This window comes from Pogoniulus pusillus, chromosome 10 (genome assembly GCF_015220805.1).
Source record: "Pogoniulus pusillus isolate bPogPus1 chromosome 10, bPogPus1.pri, whole genome shotgun sequence".
Taxonomy (NCBI): Eukaryota; Metazoa; Chordata; class Aves; order Piciformes; family Lybiidae; genus Pogoniulus; species Pogoniulus pusillus.
This window is the reverse complement of record NC_087273.1, coordinates 3331245-3356761: the sequence shown is the minus strand read 5'-3', so window position 1 is coordinate 3356761 and position 25517 is coordinate 3331245. Positions and strand designations below refer to the sequence as shown.

General features: G+C 51.6%; 2 protein-coding genes across 2 annotated transcripts in view; one reads left to right on the top strand and one right to left on the bottom strand.

Annotated features, from left to right (window-relative positions):
• Nucleotides 1-17588, bottom strand: part of TBC1D9 (TBC1 domain family member 9) — a 45865-nt gene extending 28277 nt beyond the window's left edge. The window contains exons 1-3 of the mRNA XM_064149501.1: nucleotides 17189-17588; nucleotides 4690-4800; nucleotides 335-453 (exon numbers count right to left, since the gene is read on the bottom strand). Coding sequence (XP_064005571.1) covers nucleotides 335-453; nucleotides 4690-4800; nucleotides 17189-17315 — 357 coding nt within the window. The 5' untranslated portion in view covers nucleotides 17316-17588. The remainder of the gene's footprint in view (nucleotides 1-334; nucleotides 454-4689; nucleotides 4801-17188) is intronic.
• Nucleotides 17314-19498, top strand: LOC135179066 (uncharacterized). The gene is made up of 2 exons (XM_064150435.1): nucleotides 17314-18455; nucleotides 19426-19498. The coding sequence occupies exon 1, from the start codon at nucleotides 17314-17316 to the stop codon at nucleotides 18436-18438; it is 1125 nt and encodes a 374-aa protein (XP_064006505.1). The 3' UTR covers nucleotides 18439-18455; nucleotides 19426-19498.
• The last annotated feature ends 6019 nt before the right edge of the window (nucleotides 19499-25517 follow it).

Sequence of the window (25517 nt, the reverse complement as noted above, 5' to 3'; positions counted from 1 at the left end):
TTTTATATATATATATAAGGTAGGTACCTGTGCACCCAGCAGAAAGGGAGGTGCAGCACCCAGCAGAAAGGGAGGTGCAGCACCCAGCAGAAAGGGAGGTGCAGCACCCAGCAGAAAGGGAGGTGCAGCACCCAGCAGAAAGGGAGGTGGGAGGTGAAGCACCCAGCTAAAGGCAGGTGGGAGGTGCAGCACCCATTTTAAAGGAGGTGGAGCAATCATCTGGTTTGCCATCAAAAAGGAGAAGCAGCCAGCTCAAATCTGGTTAGAACTCACAGCAGCTTTCCTTTCAGTCACATTTACCACTGACAACACTTCCAGACAGATATTTACCTACCTGTATTTTTCCTCTGACAAATGTATTTATGTCATTCTCGTTTTCAAAGATTGAGAGAGTCTGCAACAAATTCTGTTCAAGCCATTCCCAGTGTTCAGTGATTTCTTTCCTTGAGCAGCCTGTATAGAAAACAAGAAAACCCATCAAACAAAACCAAACCACCCCAAAAGGCACAGAATAAATGATGCACCAATGTCAATATCCTCCTAAGGGCTGCAGCAGCTCTGCTATGAGGACAGCCTACAAGAGTTGGGGCTCTGCAGCCTGGAGAAGAGAAGACTTTGAGGAGACCTTGGAGTGGCCTTCCAGTATCTGAAGGGGGCTACAGGAAGGCTGGGGAGGGACTATTGACAAGGTCTTGTAATGACAGGATGAGGAGGAATGGGTTTAAACTGGCAGAGGGGAGGTTGAAACTGGATGTTAGGAAAGGGTTCTTGACAGTGAGGGTGGTGAGACACTGGCACAGGTTGTCCAGGGAGGTTGTGGAGCACAGAATCACCCAATGTGATCAAAGATCCCTGGAAGTGTTCAAGACCAGGTTGGATGAGGCCTTGAGTGACCTGTTCTAGTGGGAGGTGTCCCTGCCTATGACAGGGGGTTGGAACTGGATGATCCTTGAGGGGTAATGGGTTTAAACTGGCAGAGAGGAGATTTAAACTGGATGTCAGGGAAGGGTTCTTTGCAGTGAGGGTGGTGAGACACTGGCACAGGTTGCCCAGGGAAGTTGTGGAGCACAGAATCACCCAATGTGATCTTAGATTTTCTTCTGTGTGTGAGGGGTAAGTAACTCCCAAACCATCACAGACATAAATCATGGTGCAGAACAGCCTGCATATGGAGCCCACATTTCAAGAACCACAAGTGATTACCTCTGCTGCTTCTCCTTCAAATCACTGGATGCAACCAGACCTTTCTGGAGCTCAGAAGGTGGTCTGAAGACATAATTTGGCTTTTAGACTGCTGTAAAGAGCAATGATGAAATCCAAGACTGGAGTGTCACAAGAAAAGTGGCTCCTCTAGCAGAAGAGTGCCGAGCACTGCAGACAACACTACCCAGAGGAACTCTCTCTGAAAGCTGTCTGCTTCTTGTTTGCAGCTCGTCAATTATTTTTCATCACCTCTTAGGAGGCAGCTTTGGTTGGTTGATTATTCTCAGCCTCTGACAGCCCCGCTCATTGTTCCTGCTGCTTTTTGTCTCTGCTGTCTCACTGTTTACTCCCCCAGCCTCCTCTAGAGCAGATGGAGCAATCAGGCCAAACCCCACCCCTCGGTTCTCATCAATTTCTCATGACAGCCCAGATCTTTCTCTTTACTTTGTTCACTCAGGATTAAAGAAAACAAACCCACACGCTTTTGCTGCTGTGTTTTGAGCTACAGGTCTGGTTTAACTCTGCTGCCGGCAAGTCTTTGTCTATCTGAGCGTGTTAGAAGCATTTTGCCATTATCAACCATTTAGATAAAACTCCCAGGGAATGACAAAAAAAAGGAATCACAGTTAAACCACTGCACTTTGGGGGGGAAACAAGCCCTCAAGACTAGCAGGAAATAAAAGGGGAAAAGGCTACAATGCATGCAGAAAGCTGCTAATCACTCCTGCCCCCTCTAGATGATATAGAAACATAGAATCAGGCAGGGTTGGAAGGGACCACAAGGATCAGCCAGTTCCAACTCCCCTGCCATGCCCAGGGACACCCTATCCTAGAGCAGGCTGCCCACAGCCTCAGCCAGCCTGGCCTGAAACACCTCCAGCCATGGGGCCTCAACCACCTCCCAGGGCAACCCATTCCAGCCTCTCACCACTCTCATGGTCAACTCTCCAGCCACTCACTGCCCAGCCTGGATTTGTGTTTGGCATTGCCTCGACCCAGATGCTCAGCTTATGTTGGACTCCATGGCTGAAACGCTGTAATGTTGGTCAGCAGTACTGGTGGACTGAGCTGTTCTCTGCCAACTTCAGGGAGAAAACTAAAAAGCAATTTAAATAGATCATAGAATCAACCAGGTTGGAAGAGACCTCCAAGCTCATCCAGTACAACCTAGCACCCAGCCCTAGCCAATAAACTCTCCTCTCTGCTCTCCTCGGACCCCACCTGGAGTCCTGGGTGCAGTTCTGGAGCCCCCAACACAAGCAGGACACAGAACTGTTAGAGCCAGACCAGAGGAGGCCACCAAGATGCTCAGAGGGCTGCAGCAGCTCTGCTATGAGGACAGGCTGAGAGAAATGGGACTCTGCAGCCTGGAAAAGGCTTTGAGGAGACCTTGGAGTGGCCTTCCAGTATCTGTAGAGGGCTACAGGAAGGCTGGGGAGGGACTACTGGCAAGGTCTTGTAATGACAGGACAAAGAGTAATGGGTTTAAACTGGCAGAGGGGAGATTCAAACTGGATGTTGGGAAGAAGTTCTTTGCAGTGAGGGTGGTGAGACACTGGCATAGATTGCCCAGAGAGGCAACATGATCTTTGATCACATTGGGTGATTCTGTGCTCCACAACCTCCCTGGAGGTGTTTAAGGCCAGGTTGGATGAGGGTTTGAGTGACCTGTTCTAGTAGGTGTCCCTGTCCATGGCAGGGGGCTGGAACCGCATGATCCTTGAGGTCTCTTCCAACCTAAACCATTCTGTGAGTGAAGTAGGACACAGACTCGTTTCTGTCACTCTGTACAGTCACTTACTAAAGGCAGAGATGATTCTTATTTTATGGAAAGCAGATTTCTGTACACAGACGAGATTACAAGTGCCAAAGAACCAGCACTCTGTGCCTAGGGAATGGGGAGGGACAGCTGCACAACGCAGGACAAATCAGAGCTGCAGAGCTGAAGGCAGCCAAATCCCTCAGCAACCTGTGCAAGCCTATCAGCCCTTGAACCCATTCAGAAGGAATTGCTTCAGTTGCAAATCCATAACCAAACCACAGTGCAGAGCCTGAGGCAACACAGGGCTGCTCAGCTTCAAGGTTGCATGGATAAATAACTTGCTCTCTGTAAAATATTAGCTCCCTGCAGGGAGAGCCACACTGATCCCCCCAGGTGATGAGATCAAGCTACTGCAGTCCTACAATTTAACACAAATTACTAAACCAATCCACCAAATATGTATCAGGAGATTGAAAATGAAAGAAATAACTTCACCCCACAAAAAGGAAGCAGAGACAAATACATTAATCTCATCCTTGGAGGTGTTTAAGGCCAGGCTGCATGAGGCTGTGGGCAACCTGATCATAGAATCAAGCAGGTTGGAAGAGACCTCCAAGCTCAGCCAGTCCAACCTAGCACCCAGCCCTGGCCAATCAACCAGACCATGGCACTAAGTGCCTCAGCCAGGCTTGGCTTTAACATCTCCAGGGATGGTGACTCCACCACCTCCCTGGGCAGCCAATTCCAATGCCAATCACTCTCTCTGCCAACAACTTCCTCCTAACATCCAGCCTAGACCTCCCCTGCCACAACTTGAGACTGTGTCCCCTTGCTCTGGTGCTGCTTGCCTGGCAGAAGAGCCCAACCCCACCGGACTACAGCCTCCCTTCAGGTTACTACTATTAGCTGTCACCAAGGGTAAATTCTGTTACCAGAACATCAAAAGAGTCAGGGAGTTGGTACTAATAAGAGCAGAGAGGAAAAAAGATGCTTGTTGAAATCCCTGCCTTCTATCAGGTCTGATACCATCAGAAGTAGCCAGAAATCCTTGTGCTAAGATGAGCTATTAAAAACCCTCCTATTGTATTCAGAAGATGGTACAGCTTTGACATCACCTTTGTCAGACATAAATCATGTGCTTCCAACCCCTACCATTCTATGATTCTATGAATAGAGCCACATTTGAACTGCTAAAATTATCACATCCATGGCAAACTTTCATCCATCCCTCTTCTCTTTCCCAGGAGGAAAAGTCAATCACATTCTGTGCTTCTGTGCTCCACAGCCTCCCTGGAGTGTTCAAAGCCAGGGTGGATGAGGCTTTGAGCAACCTGTTCTAGTGGGAAGTGTCCCTGCCTATGGCCAGGGGTTGGAACTGGATGATCCTTGAGGTTCCTTCCAACATAAACCATTCTATGATAATCAAAGAGGAAGGCTGGATAGCAGACTCCTTATCTAAGAACATCTTTGGGAAGCTTCTGTCTCTGCTCCACAGCCATTTCTAGTGTTACTCACTGTGCATAACACACACAGAGGCTGGCATCCAAGGTGTGAACATTTAGAAGCTCTGAGGCTTTTCACCTCTAACCATTAGAACAGGTTTGCATCCTGACCCGTTTATTTGTCCTGAAATGACTGTGCTCAGCAGGCAGGATGCTCTATTAGTGCTGCAGCACAGTATGCAGGAAGAACAAAACCCCACACATCAGCATGTTTGTCCTTACCACAGGCAATAGTCCAATAGACCAAGGAGTCTGGTGCTTGATAGAGGATTCGATACGGCGCCACCCTGGCACTGGAGTCCAACACAACGTCCAGAGTACCCACAAGGAGACCTATGGGACAGCAAATTCTGATGAGTACACAGTAATCCATCATCCCAAATCCCACAGCACCTTTTTTTCCCTTCCTACTTTTCTCTCCCAGGGATAGGAGTGGCCAGGCTGGATTGGATGGGGCTCTGAGCAAGCAGGTCTAGTGTAAAGTGTCCCTGTCTGGCATCCCACGTAACTGTTCCACTCCCATTTCACCCTCCACAGCAAAGTGCTGACCTGTGTACTCATCCCAACACGTGCTGCCTCCTGTTGTAAAGAAGTCAAGTGCCTCAACAAAGGAAAATCATAGAACCAACCAGGTCAGAAGAGGCCTCCAAGATCATCCAATCCAACCTAACACCAAGCCCTACCCAATCATAGAATCAAGCAGGTTGGAAGAGACCTCCAAGCTCAGCCAGTTCAGCCTAGCACCCAGCCCTGGCCAATCAACCAGACCATGGCACTAAGTGCCCCAGCCAGGCTTGGCTTCAACACCTCCAGGGACAGCAACTCCACCACCTCCCTGAGCGGCCCATTCCAATGTCAATCACTCTCTGACTACAACTTCCTAACAACATCCAGCCTATACTTCCCCTGACACAACTTCAGACTCTGTCCCCTTCTTCTGTTGCTGCTTGCCTGGCAGAAGAGCCCAACCCCACCTGGCTACAGCCTCCCTGCAGGCAGCTGCAGACAGCAATGAGCTCTGCCCTGAGCCTCCTCTGCTGCAGGCTGCACACCCCCAGCTCCCTCAGCCTCTCCTCACAGGGCTCTGCTCCAGGCCCCTCACCAGCTTTGGCGCCCTCCTGTGGACACCTTCCAGCACCTCAACATCTCTCTGCAATTGAGGAGCCCAGAACTGGAAACCTTCAGTTTCCACAATCAACCACCAAATAAGCATTGATTCCAGCATAAAGGCAGATGAATTGAAGCAAACCAGAAAGTAGCTGTTTTATAAAACCATAGCATCAGTCAGGGCTGGGAGGGACCTCAAGGATAATCCAGTTCCAACCCCTCTGCCATGGGCAGGGACACCTCATGCTAGATCAGGCTGTCCAGAGCCTCATCCAGCCTGGCCTTGAACACCTCCAGGGATGAGGCTTTCACCACCTCCCTGGGCAACCCATTCCAGGCTCTCACCACCCTCATGCTGAAGAACTTCCTAACATCCAGTCTGAATCTCCCCATTTCCAGCTTTGTTCCATTCCCCCCAGTCCTATCACTACCTGACACCCTAAAAAGTCCCTCCTCTGCTTTCTTGTAGTCCCTCTTAAGATAGTGAAAGGTCACAATAAGGTCACCTCGGAGCCTTCTCCTCTCCAGACTGAACATGTTTAGAAGTCATTTGGCTCTCTCCTGTGTTTCACATACTGCTGGAGCCCAGCAAACACACACAGCCACAATAAAAACCACACAACACCAACAAAAGCCCCCAGACAACACACCTTGGAAAGGTCCAAAACTCAAATGTCAGCTAGGAAAAGCTAAGACTTCCAGGGAAAATAATTATGCTACTTAATGGGCCAATACCTTAATGTGGGAAGGATCAAAATACCTTAGAGGATAGCGAGGGAAGACAAAGCCACACTGTTCCTGAAGCAGCTTTGAACATTCTTTGCTGCTGAGGGGAGCCATGGACAGCTGCAGAACAAATGCCACCAATAATTCCTTACTGGATTTCCACAAAATCTAGGTTTTGTTTTTGCAAGGAAGGGCACACAAACCAAAACTCTGCCCCCATGCCCCCTCCCCCCCAAGCACACCCCCAGCTCCCTCAGCCTCTCCTCACAGGGCTCTGCTCCAGGCCCCTCACCAGCTTTGGCGCCCTCCTGTGGACACCTTCCAGCACCTCAACATCTCTCTGCAATTGAGCAGCCCAGAACTGGACACAGCACTCAAGGGGTGGCCTGAGCAGTGCTGAGCACAGGGGCACAAGAACCTCCCTTGTCCTGCTGCCCACACTGCTCCTGAGCCAGCCCAGGATGCCATTGGCTCTGCTGCCCACCTGGGCACTGCTGCCTCATCTTCAGCTCCTCTCTACCAGCACCCCCAGCTCCCTCTCTGCCTGGCTGCTCTCAGCCACTCTGTCCCCAGCCTGTAGTGCTGCTTGGGGTTGTTGTGGCCAAACCATAGAACCCTGCACTTGGCCTTGTTCAATCTCATCCCATTGGCCTCTGCCCACCCATCCAGCCTGTTAAAGTCTCTCTGCAGGGCTCCCCTACCCTCCAACAGCTCCACACCTGCTCCTAGCTTGGTGTCATCTGCAAACTTACTGATGCTGGATTCAATCTCCTTGTCCAGATCATTGATAAAGATACTGGATAGGATACCAGCCTGTTGTTTGCCTTGTGAAATCTCATCCCATTTTATACATCTCAGCAAGTCTAGGAGTGAAGCAGATATCACCACTGTTTCCTTTTCACAGCCTATAATCTAATTCTTCTCACCAAAGTATTCCAGCTAGTCCCAACCTAACACACTCTCCCACAAGAAGTCCTAATTATTTTCAAAAGCCTCCTCCCTTTTCACCTCCACAAAGAACTTTTATCTCCTCTGCAGAGATGTGAGATTTAAATCCTCCTGTTGAAGCCCTCAGCAAATTCAAACGCTGAAAAGAGATGAACTTTCACAGACCTCTTCTACAAATACTGGGATAGAAACTTGGTTGGTTGTTTGCCTGTTTGTAAGAGCTGAAACAAAATGCATGCACCAAAAAAAAACCCCACCCACATTTAAACCCACTCCTGATAACATCAAAGTGGCTGCTTTCATCTTTCACTGTCAGAGTTGTATTAGTTTCTCACTCTGCACTGCTGGAGAAGGCTTTTTCCACTGCTGTTCTTCTTTCAGAGTTGCTTTATACATCACAGGTAGAAAAGTGCTACCCATTTTCCACATTAGCAGAACTGAAACTTGGATGTGGAAATACCTCACCTCTCAGTGACCTCTCCTGCTCTAGGTTTTCCTATTTCTATTTTACTTTGCACAGATCTTCACAGGCCAGATCAGAGAAATCTCTTCCTGCCTGATGCTTTCATATCCTCCACTTTTTCACCTAAGAATTCTGAAACATAGAATAGAATCATAGAATCAGTCAGGGCTGGAAGGGACCACAAGGATCAGCCAGTTCTAACCCCCCTGCCATGCCCAGGGACACCCTACCCTAGAGCAGGCTGCACACAGCCTCATCCAGCCTGGCCTGAAACACCTCCAGCCATGGGGCCTCAACCACCTCCCTGGGCAGCCCATTCCAGCCTCTCACCACTCTCATGGTGTCATGGTCTCACTTCCTCCTCAAGTGAAACATGTGTTGAGATTTGTTTCTCACAACACCAGGGCATTATTAAGCAGAATTAGAGAGCTGTCTGCTGATAACAGGAGAGAAACATGAAGTATTAATGGTAGATATCCCTAACTTCATTAGTCTAACCAGCCTTGGTTGTTCTTACTGACATCTTAAACCCTCCATTCAAGAGAGATGTTGAGGTGCTGGAAGGTGTCCACAGGAGGGCGCCAAAGCTGGTGAGGGGCCTGGAGCACAGCCCTGTGAGGAGAGGCTGAGGGAGCTGGGGGTGTGCAGCCTGCAGCAGAGGAGGCTCAGGGCAGAGCTCATTGCTGCAGCTCCCTGAAGGGAGGCTGTAGCCAGGTGGGGTTGGGCTCTGCTGCCAGGCAAGCAGCAGCAGCAGAAGAAGGGGACAGAGTCTCAAGTTGTGTCAGGGGAGGTCTAGGCTGGATGTTGTTAGGAAGTTGTTGTCAGAGAGAGTGATTGGCATTGGAAGGGGCTGCCCAGGGAGGTGGTGGAGTTGATGTGCCTGGAGGTGTTGAAGCAAAGCCTGGCTGGGGCACTTAGTGCCATGGTCTGGTTGCTTGGCCAGGGCTGGGTGCTAGGTTGGGCTGGATGAACTTGGAGGTCTCTTCCAACCTGCTTGATTCTATGATGATTCACAAAAGCAGCATGGCTCTGGTCCAGAGAGTAGATGTGCTTCAACCACAGGCAAAGCTCTTCAACTGCTTAATAGTGATAGTGAACCCAAGAGAGCTGCTCAGCTGGGATGCAGACCAAGGCAGGTACTCTGCTGCCTTAACCACCTGAGTTTGCTGCAAACATGCAGCAGGGCTACCAGCAAAGCTTTTTCCTGTTTTGCAGATTCACAAGGCTACTGACAGCACTGAATGTGCAGCAGGCATGATGTAATAGCTAAATAAAGCTGTATGCTGGCCAAATGCAATCTTTTCTGAGGTACACAGACAGTGTTCAGTCCCTGTAATCTTTTAAAACATGCTGGTTTCTTTCCTCCTGCTGTAGTTCCAAATCTGTTGGCGTGTGGGTGGCCTTGCCAACCAATTCTGCCACTAGCTCTAGGAGGATGCTGCAGCTGTCAACACTGGGATACACAGGTCAAGGAGAACAAACCTACTGACTTGTGCAGCAACATCAGGCTAAAAGGAGTTTCCCATCCTACTTCTTTTCTCCCAGAGATAGGAGTGGCTAAGCTGGATGGACCTCTGAGCAACCTGCTCTAGTGCGAGGTGTCCCTGCCTGACACGAAGCCTGACATCCCATCGGTCCTGTTCAATATCCTTACTGATGGTCTGGACCAGGGGACTGAGTCCAGCATCAGTAAGTTTGCAGATGACACCAAGATAGGAGCAGGTGTGGAGCTGTTGGAGAGTTGGGGAGCCCTGCAGCTTTAATCATAGAATCAACCAGGTTGGAAGAGAGCTCCAAGCTCAGCCAGTCCAACCTAGCACCCAGCCCTGGCCAAGCAACCAGACCATGGCACTAAGTGCCTCAGCCAGGCTTTTCTTGAACACCTCCAGGGATGGTGATTCTACCACCTCCCTGGGCAGCCCATTCCAATGGCAGCCCTCAGCAGCCCTCAGATTCAGGAGGCTTTCAGCACACACCAGTGACCTGTGATACATCCATTTTTCACTGTCACAGGCAACTTGCATCAAAAACTTGCTTGGAGCTGGAAGGAGGTCATTCTGTAGCTGATGCCAGTGTTTTGCCTGATCCCGCCACCGAGGGACACCCTTCAGATAACAAATACTTGTTGTTAATCATCTGGCTGCTGAGAGCCAAGCCCTGCCCTGCCACATCACAGAATCACAGAATTAAGCAGGTTGGAAGAGACCTCTAGGATCATCAAGTCCAACCTTCTGCCAGGCAAGCAGCTACAGAAGGAGGGGACAGAGTCTCAAGTTGTGTCAGGGGAGGTCTAGGCTGGATGATAGGAGGAAGTTGTTGTCAGAGAGAGTGATTGGCATTGGAATGGGCTGCCCAGGGAGGTGGTGGAGTTGCTGTGCCTGGAGGTGTTGAAGCCAAGCCTGGCTGGGGCACTTAGTGCCATGGTCTGGTTGATTGGCCAGGGCTGGGTGCTAGGTTGGGCTGGCTGAGCTTGGAGGTCTCTTTCAACCTGTTTGATTCTATGTTCATGAGTTATCACTTAGGAAGTCCCATGGGTGTCAGTAGCCTTGTTGTGCATGAGCTCACTACCACAGCTAGGACACCCTGCAATGCCACGTGTGCCACTAGTCAGAATTCCTCCAAACAGGCATTGTAACATTCCAGCCCTGAAGGAAACACAACACTGCTCAGAGGGCTGCCAATGAAGTGTGTTAATTAGCCCTTCTCTCTCCACTGAAGTAAGACAGACGTACAATGAGCCCCAGTCATGAACCTGACACATCCAAGGGACCTGTTTGTAGAGGTCAGCTGATTTCTGAGAAAGCATCCTGTGATTTGCTCTCTCATTTGTTATTGCAGGCTGAGGTCATCCAATTACTTGTCAAAACTCAACCTGGAGCAACACTCTGAATTCCATGGGCAAATCCTTTTAAAGGATTTAATTGCATGGGAGCCTAAATGAATAGTAAATACCATAGGACACCCAAAAATAATGACAACAATAAACTTTAAACCCTGGGAATAGTATCCACAGGAGTATGAAAGCAATCACCTCATTGTGAACACAGCACCTTTGGGGTATACAGTTTGGGTTTGTGGGTTATATGTTCAGATAAACCAAAAGCAAAATGACCTCTAAATACTTAAGTGACAACTCTCTTCCCATGTGGGTTACACAGGCATGGAGAAAAACAAATTATTCCCCTGACTGCTTGAGTCAGCATGGACTGAAAGTGTCAGGCATGCTAAGGGTGGGTAAAGCACAGACCACACACCCTCCTTTTTTTTTAGGCAGAAGCTAAACTGGCCAAAAGCTTTTCTAAATCCTCAGCATACACATTTTTAAGCCATCTCTTCCTTAACCCTCTGAAATGAGAAGCAGAGAGCAAGGCAGAAACTTATCTTCACCATCCAGAGGAGGGCCATGAAGATGCTCAAAGGGTTGGAGCAGCTCTGCTCTGAGGACAGGCTACAGGAGTTGGGACTCTGCAGCCCAGGGAAGAGAAGGCTTGGAGGAGACCTTGGAGTGGCCTTCCAGTATCTGAAGGGGGCTACAGGAAGGCTGAGGAGGGACTACTGACAAGGTCTTGTAATGACAGGATGAGGAGGAATGAGTTTGAACTGGCAGTGGGGAGGTTGAAACTGGATGTTAGGAAAGGGTTCTTTGCACAGTGAGGGTGGTGAGGCCCTGGCACAGGTTGCCCAGGGAGGTTGTGGAGCAGAGAATCACCCAATGTGATCTTTGATCACATTGGGTGATTCTCTGCTCCACAACCTCCCTGGAGGTGTTCAGGACCAGGTTGGATGAGGCTTTGAGTGACCTGTTCTAGTGGAAAGTATCCCTGCCTATGGCTAGAGATTGGAACTAGCTGATCTTTGAGGTCCCTTTCAACCCAAACCATTCCATGACTTCAGGTATTAGTTGTGTAGTCCAGCAAGGCTGCAGCAAAGTGTTGCCAGTTAGAACACTGCCACAGTACTAACAAAAAATACATCAGATGTGACACTGAAGCCTTGCACCACCCAGCTGAGCTCAAAACCTCTCCTTTCTGCCTTTCCAACACAGAAATCACCATGATAACCCCTTCTGCAAAGTATCTGGGGAAGAAGACAGTTACTTCATCAGCTTCTTTTCCCTCCAGAATTCAGCAAATTTCCATCTGTTCTCTTCTGCATGATCATTTGAATCATCTTTTGCAACATCTCACAGACTTACAGGCTTGTGCTGAATCTTTCACAATCTTGGACTGTCCCTGCAGTAAGCATAAATATTCTAGCTGCAAAGTAAGTCACAGAATGGTTTAGGTTGGAAGGGACCTCAAAGCTCAGCCAGTTTCAACTCCCCTGCCATAGGCAGGGACACCTCCCACTAGAACAGGTGGCTCAAGGCCTTATCCAACCTGGCCTTGAACACTTCCAGGGAGGTTGTGGAGCAGAGAAGCACCCAAAGATCAAAGATCACATTGGGGGATTCTCTGATCTACAGCCTCCCTGGGCAACCTGTGCCAGTGTCTCACCACCCTCACTGCAAAGAATCCTTTCCTAACATCCAGTTTCAATCTCCCCTCTGCCAGTTTAAACCCATTCCTCCTCATCCTCTCATTACAAGACCTTGTCAATAGTCACTCCTCTGCCCTCCTGTAGCCCCCTTCAGATACTGGAAAGCCACTCTTAGGTCTCTTCAAAGCCTTCTCTTCCCCAGGCTGCAGAACCCCAAGTCTTGTAGCCTGTCCTCATAGCAGAGCTGCTGCAGCCCTCTGAGCATCTTCTTGGCCTTCCCTATGGACTGGTTCCAACAATTCCATGTCCTTCTTAACACCACCATCCCTTACACCTACCCCTTCAGGGAAGGGCTCAGCACTGGTATTACTTTGGAAGATGCAGACACCACAAGGAAATGAATGCATCCCTCAGCATCACCTGCTTGCTCCTGCAAATGAGTCCCACTGCAGCATGCACAGGATGAAACTCTGGGAGGCTGCAGCAGTTACAGAGCAGCTGAAAGCCCCAACTCTTTTCAGCAGCTCCTTCAAACTAAGAACTTGTTTACCTAAGCAGTTCCAGTGGTTAGGCACTGGAATGAGCTGCCCAGGGAGGTGGTGGAGCCACCCACCCTGGCTGTATTTTAAGGGTCGTTTGGATGTGGTGCTTAGGGCTATGGTTTAAAGTGAATCTTGTTGAGCAGGGTTAAAGCTTGGACTTGGAGATCCTGAGGAGCTTTGCCAACCTGCACGTTTCTACCATTCTGTGGGTTAGGTAATGGTTGGACTTGATGATCTTAAGGTTTTTATTCCCCAACTAAAACAACTCCATGACGTTAGGAGTCTATCCTTAAATCTCCCATTCAGTGTCAAAACCACCCTGAGCTTCCAACCTGATGCAGTGTTTGTCAAAACTCTCTTACAGAAAGAGCTGGGCAAACTATTTCTTCATTTTACATTTTGGAGATGGTTTTAGGGTTTTTTTTAACTCCTATTATCATTCACAGAAGGTCTATGTTTTGTTCCCAAAACCCAGGCTGAAAAAAGAAACTAGTTCCAGAGCACAGAGGTGAATGCTTCATATGGGGGATAAAAACCATGTTGGGCTTTTCCAACCTGGATGTTTCTGTGTGGTTTGAGATGCAAGGAGGCCTTGTAGATAGAATTACCTGGAATCTCATCCTCACTTCCCACAGAAGTCATAAGGTGATCCACCACACCCTCCACTCTCTCCCTGTAAGCTGGCAGGGAATACATCGCTCTGCCCTCAACTGTTAGCTGCTCTAAGAGTTTGGCAGGCATTACCACAGCAGGGAAGAAAGCAGACAGAGACATTTTTAACCCATTGTGTTGCATCAGGGTACAAGACAGACTGGACAACACAAATCCACCAGTATTTTAGTAAATTCTAAGCTATGGCACACTCAAAGTCTTTGGATGCAAGAGAGTTATCCTGTCCTACAGGGTACCGCACCCAAATGACAGGGACAGAACTGGGATTGCATTCTCTCAGCTGATGCAGGCTGCCATGGAAACCTCTGGAGAATCATAGAATCACAGAGTATCAGGAGCTGGAAGGGACCTCAAAAGCACATCTGGTCCAGCCCTGCTGCCAGAACAGGATCACCTAGAGCAGATCACACCAGAACATATCCAGACAGTTATAGAATCACAGAATCAAGCAGGTTGGAAGAGACCTCCAAGCTCAGCCAGTCCAACCTAGCACCCAGACCTGGCCAATCAACCAGACCATGGCACTAAGGGCCCCAGCCAGGCTTGGCTTCAACACCTCCAGGCACAGCAACTCCACCACCTCCCTGGGCAGCCCATTCCAATGCCAATCACTCTCTCTGACAACAACTTCCTCCTAACATCCAGCCTAGACCTCCCCTGCCACAACTTGAGACTCTGGCCCCTCCTGTTGCTGCTTGCCTGGCAGAAGAGCCCAACCCCAGCTGGCTACAGCCTCCCTTCAGGTAGTATTCAGTATAAACAAGGATTCACACTGTTGAAACACCTAAAAGATCCAGCCTTCTGCTCTGGTGATGATAACTTATGTCCACAGGACAGGTAAAGAGACCCTGGCAGTCACTTTGAGGGTGATTATCAGTCACAGCATCCAGGCATAGCGCTGTCCAAAGAGCTCTGCCCCAAGTCATAGAATCAACCAGGTTGAAAGAGACCTCCAAGGTCATCCAGTCCAACCTCGCAGCCAACCCTATCCAAGCAACTAGACCCCCTCATTCGAATTCACCCATAGGCAAGCACTGAATCTCTTCCTTCAGCCCTGCCAACACAGTGTGGCCCCAACTGAAGCTGTTTGCAGATGGAGAGAAGGACATTACACTTAACCCTGATGAGTTTGCTCACTGATTAGTTTCACAGCAAACTTAGATTTGAGGTCAGTACCAGAGAATCAATGCTCCTTGCTGGCCAACCACTGCTTAAGTTACACGATGAAGTCACCTCACGGCAGCAAACCCATGGTCTCATCAATCTGAAAGTCAATTATCATTCTCCAATTGAAGACAAATTATCTCAATAATGAGGGAGGACAACTCAGTAGAAGTCAGATCACAGAAGAGTGACAGCTGTATTTACATCCTCTCTTGCATAAATCAATCCAGACCACTCCCAGCACAGTGAAAAACCTTGCACTCAATATTTGCAGTCGACTTCAAGGACACAGAATCTGATTTCCCACAGAGCACCCAGGACTCATTTTATACCACATTCACAAGTGGGTAACCTTTTAGATGGTAACTGAGCCAATTTCAGCACACTGGCACTACAGAGAGGGCAATTAAGGGAAAAAAAAACTAACACCACATGAATAAAATCCAAAAAACTTCCAATATTAAAAACAAACAAAACCCATTGTATGCCCAAACAAAGAAGGTTCCTTTTTTCCCCCGTTTCTCTGCTTTCAGTCAGATAAAGATACAGCTCTCATGTCAGAGGTGGAGTTTATCACCCACAGAACTTATCACAGAATCAAGCAGGTTGGAAGAGACCTCCAAGCTCAGCCAGTCCAACCTAGCACCCAGCCCTAGCCAAGCAACCAGACCATGGCACTAAGTGCCCCAGCCAGGCTTGGCTTCAACACCTCCAGGCACAGCGACTCCACCACCTCCCTGGGCAGCCCATTCCAATGCCAATCACTCTCTCTGCCAACAACTTCCTCCTAACATCCAGCCTAGACCTCCCCTGGCACAGCTTGAGACTCTGTCCCCTCCTTCTGTTGCTGCTTGCCTGGCAGCAGAGCCCAACCCCACCTGGCTACAGCCTCCCTGCAGGGAGCTGCAGACAGCAATGAGATCTCCCCTGAGCCTCCTCTGCTGCAGGCTGCACCCCCCCAGCTCCCTCAGCCTCTCCTCACAGGGCTCTGCTCCAGGCCCCTCACCAGCTTTGGCGCCCTCCTGTGGACACCTTCCAGCACCTCAACATCTCTCTGCAATGGAGGAGCCCAGAACTGGACACAGCACTCAAGGGGTGGCCTGAGCAGTGCTGAGCACAGGGGCACAAGAACCTCCCTTGTCCTGCTGCCCACACTGCTCCTGAGCCAGCCCAGGATGCCATTGGCTCTGCTGCCCACCTGGGCACTGCTGCCTCATCTTCAGCTACTCTCTGCCAGCACCTCCAGCTCCCTCTCTGCCTGGCTGCTCTCAGCCACTCTGTCCCCAGCCTCTGGTGCTGCTTGGGGTTGTTGTGGCCAAAGTGTAAAACCCTGCACTTGGCCTTGTTCAGTCTCATCCCATTGGCCTCTGCCCACCCCTCCAACCTGTTAAAGTCTCTCTGCAGGGCTCTCCTACCTTCCAACAGATCCACACCTGCCAGGAATAGGGGGGATGGAGCAAATCTGGAGGTGGGGAGATTCAGAGTGGATGTGAGGAGGAAGTTGTTGAGCATGAGAGTGGTGAGAGGCTGGAATGGGTTGCCCAGGGAGGTGGTTGAGGCCCTGTCCCTGGTGGTGTTTAAGGCCAGGCTGGCTGAGGCTGTGTGCAGTCTGATCTAGGGTAGGGTGTTCCTGGCCAAGACAAGGGGGTTGGAATTAGATGATCCTTGTGGTCTCTTCCAACCCTCTATGATTCTGTGATCAGCGCAACACCGAAGAACCCTCAAGATCTCAAGAGCCTACATCAAAACACCCTTTACAGTGGTGTGTTAGCTCAGATTATCAATTGTTTACAAGTCCATAGAGCATTCAGAAGCTGAAGAAACACTCATCTCTCTGTAAATACACACAGGACCTTGAACCAAACATAGATGTAGTCCATATGCTTGTTCTGATTAGCCTGAAGAGCCAGGGGCAATTCGAGTGGGTAAGAAAGAAACCAGAGCTTTTCAGCGCACGATATGGACTATTTCCTGCCAATTCAGGAAGGTGCAGGGGCAGCAGCACCGCGTTCTGCATCTCCAGTTTCACAGAGATGCGTACGTGGTGCCTGCGCACGGCGAAAGGTCCTGACGAATCTGTATGCACAGTACCACAAGGACCGAGATGCCCGGGACCCGAACGCTCACGAAAGGGGCTCGGTTACCAGCAGACAAAAACAAAGCATCCAGGGAACATACTTAACAAGGACATCCTCAAGACCAGGGAGCCTCCAAAGCCAAGGTGCTGCATTCGCCCGCATCCGCGAACCGCAACTCGGTCTTATTGAAGACACCCCCCTGTAGAGCCGAGCCAAGTCACACCCTGGCGTACCAAGGCACGGCAGCCCCGTGACGGCCACAGTGCGTAAAGCCGCTAGGAAAGCTCAGCGAGTTCCAGGCAGCCCAGCACCTGGCTGCCGACCCGGCGCCCAAGGCCCCGCCGCCGCTCCGCACCGCACCGCGAGAGGCATCGGCCGCCGCCCCCGGCCGCAGCGGGGACACAGGGCACGGCCCTCAACGCCGACATCCCGCTCGGCCAGGGGACCCGCTGCCACCTCAGGGGAGCCGATCAGGAGACGGCACGAAGTGCAGACCCGCCCTGTCCTCCCCGGGATGCCGGCCCCGCATCCGCCGCTCTTACCGGCCAGTCCCCCGCCGCCGCCATCGCCTCCGTGCCCCTTCCTCCTCTGGAGGATGAAGTAGGGGTTGGCCCGTTCCGTCACCCACAGGGCGTTCGCCAGCAGCACCTCCTCAGGGTTCACCCACATGCTCCCGGCGCAGACAAAGGCCGGCCCGACCGGCTGCCTGCCTGCGGGGCGCGGTGACTCACGCACGCACCGGCCGCATCAGACGCCACCATGCCCGGCCGTCGCGGCGGACGGCGCAGCCCCGCGGGCACCGGTGGGCGCAGGACGGAGGGGCGGCAGCCTCATACTCCCCGCGGTTCTAGCCGCCGGCCCGCCCACTGCCGGGCGCGGAAGGGCGGCCCCGGCAGCGCCCGCTGCAGCGCCGAGGGCGGCAGGGGCAGCAGTGACATCAGCGCCCGGCCCGGCCCCGCCACCCGCCGGCCCCAGAGCCCCGCAGCCCGCCGCGCTCGCGCCGCCCCGCGCGAGAGCCCCCGCGAGCCTCCGCGCCTCGTGCGCGCCGCCGCCCGCGCCGCGGCCGGGGTGGGGAGCGCGCGCCCCGCGCCCCCGGCACCTGCGCGCACGGGGGCGGGGCCGCCGCGCGACGGGGGCGGGGCTGCGGCGTGCGCGGAGCGGAGCCTGTGCCGGCAGCGCCGCCGCTCACCCGCACCGATCACCGCTACCCCAGCGCCGCCGCTCACCCGCACCGATCACCGCTGCCCCAGCGCCGCCGCTCACCCGCACCGATCACCGCTACCCCAGCGCCGCCGCTCACCCGCACCGATCACCGCTACCCCAGCGCCGCTACCCCAGCGCCGCCGCTCACCCGCACCCATCGCCGCTACCCCAGCACCGCCGCTCACCCGCACCGATCACCGCTCCCCCAGCGCCGCCGCTCACCCGCACCGATCACCGCTACCCCAGCGCCGCTACCCCAGCGCCGCCGCTCACCCGCACCCATCGCCGCTACCCCAGCGCCGCCGCTCACCCGCGCCGATCGCCGCTACCCCAGCGCCGCTACCCCAGCGCCGCCGCTCACCCGCACCCATCGCCGCTACCCCAGCGCCGCCGCTCACCCGCGCCGATCGCCGCTACCCCAGCGCCGCCGCTCACCCGCGCCGGCCGCCGCTATCCCAGCGCCGCCGCTCACCCCGCACCGACCGCCGTTCCCTCAGCATCACCACTGAAGCGGCCGATCCTACCTGCGGGTTTCGGGAACACGCAGCCCCACATCGCCGTTTTGACCCAGGAAGCCATCACTGTCTGACAGTCTGTCCCTGCAAGGTTTGTCCCATTGACCTCCAGGGCCGCCGGGGAGGAGAGGGGACAAGAGAAACAGCCTCAAGTCGCGACAAGGGAAGTTCAGGTTAAATAACAGGAAAAAAAATCATCACCGAAAGTGTTGTTAAGCCCAGGGAAGTGGTGGAGGCATTTAAAAGATGGGTAGATGTGGCACTTGGGGACATGGTTTAGTGGTGGACAGGGCAGTGTTAGGTTGATGGTTGGACTTTTAAAGGGCTGATGGTGACCTTAAAGGGCTCTTCTAAGCCTCAGCTATTCTGCAATGGAATTATGTTGCCTGACCTTTTCATTTCCATGGCTCAGAGAAGACTGAAATTGGGTGCTGAAGAGAGAGGGCTCTGCTTGTGTTCCAGAGGTGGGGGGAACTGCACTCTTGCCCCAGCCCCTCCTTGATTTACATCTTCCCTGCTGTGCCACAACTAAAGTTCACCTCTGCTGCTTAATAGCTGGAGGAATTTTTGAGCGCCTAAATTAAAGAAATGGAGTATTTGGCAGGTATGCCAAAAACATTTAAAGGTAACAAAGTTTCGTACCCTTGGAGCTCTGAACACTGTTGGATTGGAATGGGCTGCCCAGGGAGGTGGTGGAGTTGCTGTGCCTGGAGGTGTTGAAGCAAAGCCTGGCTGGGGCACTTAGTGCCATGGTCTGGTTGATTGGCTAGGACTGGGTGCTAGGTTGGACTGGATGAGCTTGGAGGTCTCTTCCAACCTTGCTGATTCTATGAGAGAGAGCATTATGAGAAGCTGGAAACTCCTCCTGCTTCCCAGTTCCTCACTTGCTTTTCAGCAGCAGGCACAGTTCTGCAAGCGAAAGTGTGAGCACCAAACCCAGCTGCCAGGCCTTATTAGTGCCAATTAGCCAATTTTAGATGCAACTAGAGCGACATACGTTACTGGCACAAAGAACACCAAAAGCCTAACTTCTAACATCCTTCCTATTTCTCTTCCATTAGGCATTCTAGAATGTCTGGCTAAAACTGGAAAGAAACAAAATGTCATTGCTCCAGTAAAAGGCATTTCCAGCAAGGCTGTTTTGTGTCCTTTTTGCTGCTGTGTGGTGGACAATATCAAGATATTCTTCAAATGGAACAGAGATCTGCTCCCACAGTAATGAAAAGTAAGTGGTGTGCAATCACAGCTGACCTTTGTGGTGGAGACAAGGCAAATCTTCCCTCCTGCACACCCAACATGGTTTTCATCCCCCATGCAAAACGTTCACCTCTGTAACAGAAGTTTCTTTTTTCATCCTGCATTTTGGGAACAAGACACAGAACTTCTGTGAGTGAGAACAGGAGTTAAAAAGAAAACCACCTCCAAAATGTACAATGAAGAAATAGTTTGCCCAGGTCTTTTTGTAAGAGTCTGTTGGCAAACACTGGAGCAGGGTGGAAGCTCAGTGTGGTTTCAGCACAGAAGGGGATGCTTAAAGATAGAATCACAACATGATGGAGTCGTTTTGGTTGGGAGATAAGATGATCAAGCCCAATCATTACCATAGTCTCAAGCTGTGGCAGGGGAGGTCTAGGCTGGATGTTAGGAGGAAGTTGTTGGCAGAGAGAGTGATTGGCATTGGAATGGGCTGCCCAGGGAGGTGGTGGAGTCGCTGTGCCTGGAGGTGTTCAAGCAAAGCCTGGATGAGGTCAGAATACCCTGTTTTGAGCTGCAGCAACTTGTGCAAAGTTCAGACTGAAATATCGTGAACATTTGTGAAGATGCCTATGTTGGATTAGTTTATCTGCAGGTGAGGCATTTGCCAACAACAAAAGGTGACAACCAATATCATAGAATCACAGAATCAGTCAGAGCTGGAAGGCACCAGAAGTATCCAGTTCCAACCCCCCTGCCATGCCCAGGGACACCCTACCCTAGAGCAGGCTGCACACAGCCTCAGCCAGCCTGGCCTCAAACACCTCTGGGGCCCCAACCACCTCCCTGGGCAACCCATTCCAGCCTCTCGCCACTCTCCTGCTCAACAACTTCCTCCTCACCTCCAGCCTCACTTTCCCCACCTCCAGCTTTGCTCCATTCCCCTCAGTCCTGGCACTCCCTGACAGCCTAAAAAGTCCCTCCCCAGATTTTTTTTAGCCCCCTTCAGATCCTGGAAGGCCACAAGAAGGTCACCTGGGAGCCTCCTCTGCTCCAGCCTGCACAGCCCCAACTCTTTCAGTCTGTGCTCACAGCAGAGCTGCTGCAGCCTCTGAGCATCCTCCTGGCCCTGCTCTGGACACTCTCCAGCATCTCCACATCCCTCTTCTAATGGGGGCTCCAGAGCTGGATGCAGTACTCCAGGTGGAGTCTGAGCAGAGCACAGTAGAGGAGGAGAATCACTTCCCTGGCCCTGCTGGCCACACTTCTGCTGCTGCAGCCCAGGCTCTGTTTGGCTTTCTGGGCTGCAAGTGCACAGTGCTGGCTCCTGCTGAGCTTCTCCTCCAGCAGCACCCCCAGGTCTCTTTCCTGAGGGCTGCTCTCCAGCCACTCACTGCCCAGCCTGCACTTGTGCCTGGCATTGCCTCGACCCAGGCACAGGAATATCTAGTGAATCATTTGCTACTTTGGAAGGAACCGATTACTACACATCTTATGGTCACACTCCCATGACAGAATTTCCAGCAGTCCTAAATTGCAACACTTGGAGGAGACACTTGCAGCTTTAGCTGCCTCAGAAAAACTGAGACAAAAGAGGAAGGTCAAAGTTCAGATGTAAGAGAAGAAAGGAAGAATTGGGAGGCTTCTGAGCTATGCATGCTACTGCTGCAACTGAGGTATCCCCAAGGTAGAATGAAAGCTCTCATTTTAAGGTAACAACCAGTTAAAAAGCTAACACTGATATTTTGTTCTGCTTACAAGCAGCACAGCCTCAGCCTGTGCTACCCTGCTGCCCCTGCCAACTCCCACCATTGTTTGTGAGGGGGGTGAAGTCCTGCTGCTGCAGCCCAGGTGCTGCAGGGAGCTCAGCTTCATTTGAGCTGCATTGTTAATTCAGCCACAGTAAGTTACAGGACTTGAGCAGCCCAGACAACAGCAGCGCTTTGGCAGACTCCTGCCTGCTGCTTTCTGTCCACCCCACTCCTCCTGGCTGCCCACCAAGCAGCTGCTGAGGATCTGGAGTCAGGGTTTCTGTCTCCACACAAAATGCCTGCTTTGACTGGCTGCTGTGCCAGCCTGGGCACTCGGCCAGCTTCTCCACCAGCCTCCTTCCTATCCCACAGCCAGCCCCTGGTTCTGAGCTATAACCAGCCCAGGCAAAGTGCTTGTGAGCTGCATAGGCTCCAGGTGAACTCAGCTCACAACTTGCCTGCCTTCTGGGCACTCTTAAAGGTCCTAATGTCTTCGCACAGCAGCTGCTTGTCAGCAGGGTCAGGCTCACTCCACGTGCACAAATCCAAAGTGACAAAAACCACCACAAAATGAACCAGAGAGCCCTAAACAGCTTCTGATGACAGATCACTTCACACAGGGAAAGCCTTATCCCCATTAATCCTGCAGTTCAGCATCAGCCTCATCTGAGCAGCATAATCCTTGGCCCATTGCAGAGAAAGGAATGAGAGACATGATACTGGCTAAGGGAAAAGCCAAACCAATCCATCAAGAGCAGTTAAACAATGTGATCTGGACAGCATACATAACTCAGAGTTTGGAGGAGGAGTCATTGCACTGAAGTAAGAAAAATAGATTGGATGAGGGCTTGAGTACGACTGAGGGTGGTGAAGAGGCACCAGAAGAACAAAGAATTAAAGGAACCAGTGCAAGAGGAGTTTTGTATCAGGATGGATAAAAGCATGGCTGGAAAGAAACTGATGAAAGAAGGGAATAAAAGCAGCCAGTAGGACAGATTGGTGGTGGGAGAACTTACTTAAACTCATGCAATCCCAAGCACAGCTCCAGGTTGGGTGGGGAGCGGCTGAGAGCAGCCCTGAGGAAAAGGACCTGGAGGTCTTGACTGATGAAAAGCTCAGCATGAGCCTGCAGTGTGAGTGCAGCCCAGACACAACCCTGTGCTAGGCTGCAGCAATTGCAGTGTGGGCAGCAATGCAAGGGAGGAGATTCTGCCCCTTGGCTCTGCTCTCCTCACACCCCACCTGCAGTCCTGGGTGCAGTTCTGGAGCCCCCAGCACAAGAAGGACATGGAAATGTTGGAGCCAGTCCGGAGGAGGGCCACAAAAATGCTCAGAGGGCTGCATCAGCTCTGCTCTGAGGACAGGCTACAAGAGTTGGGCCTTTTCAGCCTGGAGAGGAGAAGGCTTTGAGAAGACCTTAGAGTGGCCTTCCAGTATCTGAAGGGGGCTACAGGAAGGCTGGGGAGGGACTATTGACAAGGTCTTGTAATGACAGGATGAGGAGGAATGGGTTTAAACTGGCAGAGAGAAGATTCAAACTGGATGTCAGGAAAGGGTTCTTTGCAGTGAGGGTGGTGAGACACTGGCACAGGTTGCCCAGGGAGGTTGTGGAGCACAGAATCACTCAATGTGATCTTTAATCACATTGGGTGATTCTGTGCTCCACAACCTCCATGGAGGTGTTTAGGACCAGGTTGGATGAGGCCTTGAGCCACCTGTTCTAGTGGGAGGTGTCCCTGCCTATGGCATGGGGTTGGAACTGGCTGATCCTTGAGGTCCCTTCCAACCTAAACCATTCTATGGAGAGAAGTCATTAGCTCACAGGCAGCAAAAAGATCCATGTGCATACCATAGCTGTCATAGAATCAACCAGGTTGGAAGAGACCTCCAAGATCATCCAGTCTAACCTAGCACCCAGCCCTATCCAGTCAACTAGACCATGGCACTAAGTGCCTCATCCAGGCTTGCTTGAATCACTTGTTGTTAAAATCTCTGTCTTGTCATGCGAATGAAAAGAAAGAAAACAGGAAGAAAAGAGAGGGATGAATTAAATGAACCTTTCACAACCATTTGTAAAGAAATACACATTTAAAGCAGTATTGTACTAAGCTACACTAATAGATTATGCTCCATTATCACACAAAAGCGCTGCTTCTGTGCTGCTGCTTGTACCTCGCAGCAGCCTGGAAGGAGAGTTTTTAGTGGCACCAAACCACAACAGGAAGCCACTTTCACTACTCTCATTATTTTTCTTCTAGGTATGACTTAGTGTGAAATGGTTTCACAACAGATAGAGCACCCAAGGCCTTTCTCATTTTACACCTATGCTGAGTGCTGTGTCCAGTTCTGGGCTCCTCAGTCCAAGAGAGATGTTGCAGTGCTGGAAGGTGTCCACAGGAGAGCGCCAAAGCTGGTGAGGGGCCTGGAGCAGAGCCCTGTGAGGAGAGGCTGAGGGAGCTGGGGGTGTGCAGCCTGCAGCAGAGGAGGCTCAGGGCAGAGCTCATTGCTGCCTGCAGCTGCCTGCAGGGAGGCTGTAGCCAGGTGGGGTTGGGCTCTTCTGCCAGGCAAGTAGCAACAGAAGAAGGGGACACAGTCTCAGCCTGAACCAGGACAGGGTCAGGCTGGATGTTAGGAGGAAGTTGTTGTCAGAGAGAGTGATTGGCATTGGAATGGGCTGCCCAGGGAGGTGGTGGAGTTGCTGTGCCTGGAGGTGTTGAAGCCAAGCCTGGCTGGGGCACTTAGTGCCATGGTCTGGTTGACTGGCTAGGGCTCCACAACCTCCCTGGGCAACCTGTGCCAGTGTCTCACCACCCTCACTGCAAAGAACCCTTTCCTAACATCTAGTTTGAGCAGGAAGGTGGTTTGGAAACAGCCAGAAGAGAGACCCATCATGCAGATTTTCTTCCCCTCTGCCTCTCTTATCTGTGCCCCTGAAACACTTCTTTGACACAGCTGCCCTGCCTGCTTCACTGATGGCATTGTTCAAACTTATTTATGAGGGTTGACAGATGGGGTTGCAGGGCAGGGGAAAGCTGAGAGCTGCTGAGAGCATACTACCACACCAAGAGGGCATGAAATCATTGACTAGTGAGAAGGAAGAGGCCTTATGCTGATAAACATAACCCTGCTATCTGCTGGGGCTCTGTTGTCCTCAGTGCAAGAGGAAGGACTGCCAAATCAGGGGAACATTATTGCTAATTTGCATGCATCCAGCTGACAAAAATTGCTTCTGCTGAAGCTCAGAGGTCATGGAAGAATGTTTACAAGTCCTTGGGTAGAAATACTTTCTGTTTCATAGCATGCCTTTCAGTGGTAAGCAGCAGCAGGGAGAGGTTTAAATATTTCATAGCCCTGTGAACATTTAAACCTCTCCCTAATAATTTCTGTTTCATTTATGGTTTAACCTCAGCCAGCAACTGAGCACCAGGCAGCTCCTCACTCCTCTCTCCCCACCCCATCCACCCAGTGGGATGAGGAGAGGAACTGGATGAAAGTAAACCTCATGGGATGAGCAATGAACAGTTTAATAACTGGAATATTAGTTAAAATACAACAACAACAGCAGTACTTATTGTAATGAAAAGGGAGATAACAAAAAGAGAGTGAAATGGGGGGTGCTGCTGGAGGAGAAGCTCAGCAGGAGCCAGCAGTGTGCACTTGCAGCCCAGAAAGCCAAGCAGAGCCTGGGCTGCAGCAGCAGAAGTGTGGCCAGCAGGGCCAGGGAGGTGATTCTGCCCCTCTGCTGTGCTCTGCTGAGACCCCACCTGGAGTACTGCATCCAGCTCTGGAGCCCCCATTAGAAGAGGGATGTGGAGATGCTGGAGAGTGTCCAGAGCAGGGCCAGGAGGATGCTCAGAGGCTGCAGCAGCTCTGCTGTGAGCACAGACTGAAAGAGTTGGGGCTGTGCAGGCTGGAGCAGAGGAGGCTCCCAGGTGACCTTCTTGTGGCCTTCCAGGATCTGAAGGGGGCTACAAAAAATCTGGGGAGGGACTTTTGAGGCTGTGAGGGAGTGCCAGGACTGGGGGGAATGGAACAAAGCTGGAGGTGAGGAGGAAGTTGTTGAGCATGAGAGTGGTGAGAGGCTGGAATGGGTTGCCCAGGGAGGTGGTTGAGGCCCCATGGCTGGAGGTGTTTAAGGCCAGGCTGGATGAGGCTGTGAGCAGCCTGCTCTTGGGTAGGGTGTCCCTGGGCATGGCAGGGGGGTTGGA

What these genes read in the sequence shown, in the direction of transcription:
- LOC135179066 (XM_064150435.1), top strand. Translation starts at nt 17,314, where the DNA reads ATGCTCCCGGCGCAGACAAAGGCCGGCCCGACCGGCTGCCTGCCTGCG.